Source organism: Blennius ocellaris (genome assembly GCF_963422515.1).
Source record: "Blennius ocellaris genome assembly, chromosome: 24".
Lineage (NCBI taxonomy): Eukaryota > Metazoa > Chordata > Actinopteri > Blenniiformes > Blenniidae > Blennius > Blennius ocellaris.
Window position 1 is genome coordinate 3,583,302 of NC_137673.1, and position 2,500 is coordinate 3,585,801.

Sequence of the window (2,500 nt, forward strand, 5' to 3'; positions counted from 1 at the left end):
AAAAAGTTACGTCACGACTGTCTCCTGACAGGAACGTCAACATGTCGCCACGTGTTTGTTCAGAGGAGGATTCGACTCCGGCCGCTGAGCTTTTCTCGGTAAACATGGAGCCTATATGTGGACATAAATGTCAGAAATGTGGAGCCGCTTGTTGGCCCGCAGCTGATTGATCAGCGTGTTATTCTGAGTCGGGCGACTTGGAGGTGACGGAGGAAGCGTCTCATTAAAAAACAAGTGTGAACGCGCCGCTAATGGGTCGATGCGCTCACACACACACACACACACACACACACACACACAGGGACACACACCGAGTGAGCGGCGGTGCAAATGGAGCGTTAATGGGGGAAAAAGGCAGTTGAACCTTGAATGTGAAGTGCGGCCTCTCCTCAGTGGCTGTAAAACACACACTCGCAGTGTAATTAGGGAGCAGGTCTGCGGCGTGTCGAGGAGCGACCACGGGGAACCATCAAATCAATTAACGTCCACTTCCAAAAAATACAACAGGAGGAGGAGGCCCGGCGCTCTGCCTCGCAGCGCTGCCGCCTCGCCTTTATTCTGCCGGGCGGCGGCGGCGGCATCATCGGGGGGAGGGAGGGAGGGAGGGAGGGAGGGAGGGGGGGAGAGTGTCCGGCTTTATTAGCACGAAGGTGGCGAGCAGGTTTTAATGACGGCGAACACCTTCCTGGACACTCAGGCTCTCAGAGCGTCCAGCTGATGGCCGTCGGTCTCCCCCCCCCCCCCCCCTTGTTTACACAGTGGTCTCTAATCACTCTTTGGATTATTATTATTATATATATTATCATCTCTTGATTTGTTCTTTTGAATTATAAAGTATCGTTCTGGTGTTTAACGCGATTATTTGGGGTAATTTTCCATCTTTCTCTGCTCGTTTTGGATATTTTAGTGGTTGTTATGCAGTTACACGTTTGTTTGCTGCATTTTTTTTAGGAATATTTTGTGCTTCTTCATGGTTATTTTGCAGTTTTTTTTTTAAACGTCTATCCAATTGTTTCTGTTCTTGTGAATTATTTGACAAACTGTGTTGATTTTACACGTCTCAGATTCTATTCTTTTCATTGTCCTGACAGTAGATTATATTTGGTTATTCCAATGGAATTGTTATTTGTCCTCTTTACGTCACTTGACTTCATGCGTTTGCACCTTTCAGGGTTTTGGATGTTATTTTATCTCTCAGATCCTCCCAGGATGTTCACAGATCCGCCGCTGACACAAAGAGTTGCCGTTGCCTTGTTTAGAATCTCAGACTAACTTCAGCTGGAAATAAAAAAAAAAAAAAAAAAAAAAAGGCAAAGTGACAGCAGAACAAACAGGAAGTGTGCAGGTCCGAGGGGAGCGCTGCCGACTCGCGACATAATGAAGCGGCTTTCGCGCTGCAGCCGCCTGCCGAGCGCCGCTGCTGCATTAACACCACAGAAGAAGAAGAAGCTTGAAGCCGGCGGGAGCTGCAGAGGAGATTTTCACACGTTCGGCGGCAATTACAGCGGCGTCCGCTGCGCCGGCTCGGCGGGGTCTGTTCTGAAACACCGACCCCGAACACAAACAGCGACGCACCCCCCCCCCCCCCCCCCTCCTTTTTCTTCTTCTTGGTCACAATGCCTCTCGCCCGCTCTCTCCTCGCCCCTCATCACAGATGCGATTTATTCATTAGGAGATTACAAACGAGGGCCGCGGCGGCCAGTCGAGAGGCCGCGATTAGAGCTCGCTAATTGCCTGATTTGCTTGTCAGGAGACCCCCCCCCCCCCCCCCCCCCTTGCTCCCCCTCTTCACCGCTCGACACCAGAGGAGCTTGTTTGCAACAAATTAAGAGCGAGTTCAGGTGCCGTCGTCTCAGCGGGGGGTCCTCTTCATCCTCCGCCGGCCCCTCTTCTTCTTCTGCCGTCGCTTTAAGACGCCGCCGGGGAGAGGGGGGGGGGGGGGGGGCGGCGAGGAGGCGAGCTTTTGAAGGGGGACGCGTGAAGTGGCCGAACAGAGGGAGGGGAGTGGCGGCGAGATCCCGGCCCTCTCCGGCTCTTAATGATCGGGCCGGAGGAGCCGGGAGAGCCCCGCGCTCTAATTGATGTCAAGTGTGTGATTTTGCTGTTAATCAAGGCCGAGGCATCAAACGCAGCGGAGGGAGCGGGAGAGGGAGCGGGGGGTGGCGGCGGCGGCGGCTCACCTGTTTGATGGGGATGGCTCGCCCGCTGCCGATGCTGTCGGCCCGAGCCTCCAGGCCCTTCTTGTCCTTGTCGGGCTCGCTCGCCTTCCTCGACTGCAAAAAAAAAAACAACACAAAACCCTCTTAACATCTGCGGAGTCTCAGACATGTTGGTGTGTTAGCAAAACAGAGAAAGTCTGAAAAACTGCGGCTCAGGAATGGATGAATTGTTGAATAAAGAGAATTGCTCTAAAGAGACGTCAACATACAAGACTTTGAAAGACTTTCTTCTTATCTGAACCTATTTATACTTCCTGTATGAATGTGACTTGTTATGTATG

At 52.2% G+C, this 2,500-nt stretch overlaps 1 protein-coding gene across 1 annotated transcript in view; it reads right to left on the minus strand.

Annotated features, from left to right (window-relative positions):
- Positions 1–2,500, minus strand: part of agap1 (ArfGAP with GTPase domain, ankyrin repeat and PH domain 1) — a gene marked incomplete at its 5' end in the record, with an annotated part of 90,471 nt that overhangs the window by 41,817 nt on the left and 46,154 nt on the right. The window contains one exon of the mRNA XM_080520024.1: positions 2,181–2,273. Within this exon, the coding sequence (XP_080376150.1) occupies positions 2,181–2,273 (93 nt within the window). The remainder of the gene's footprint in view (positions 1–2,180; positions 2,274–2,500) is intronic.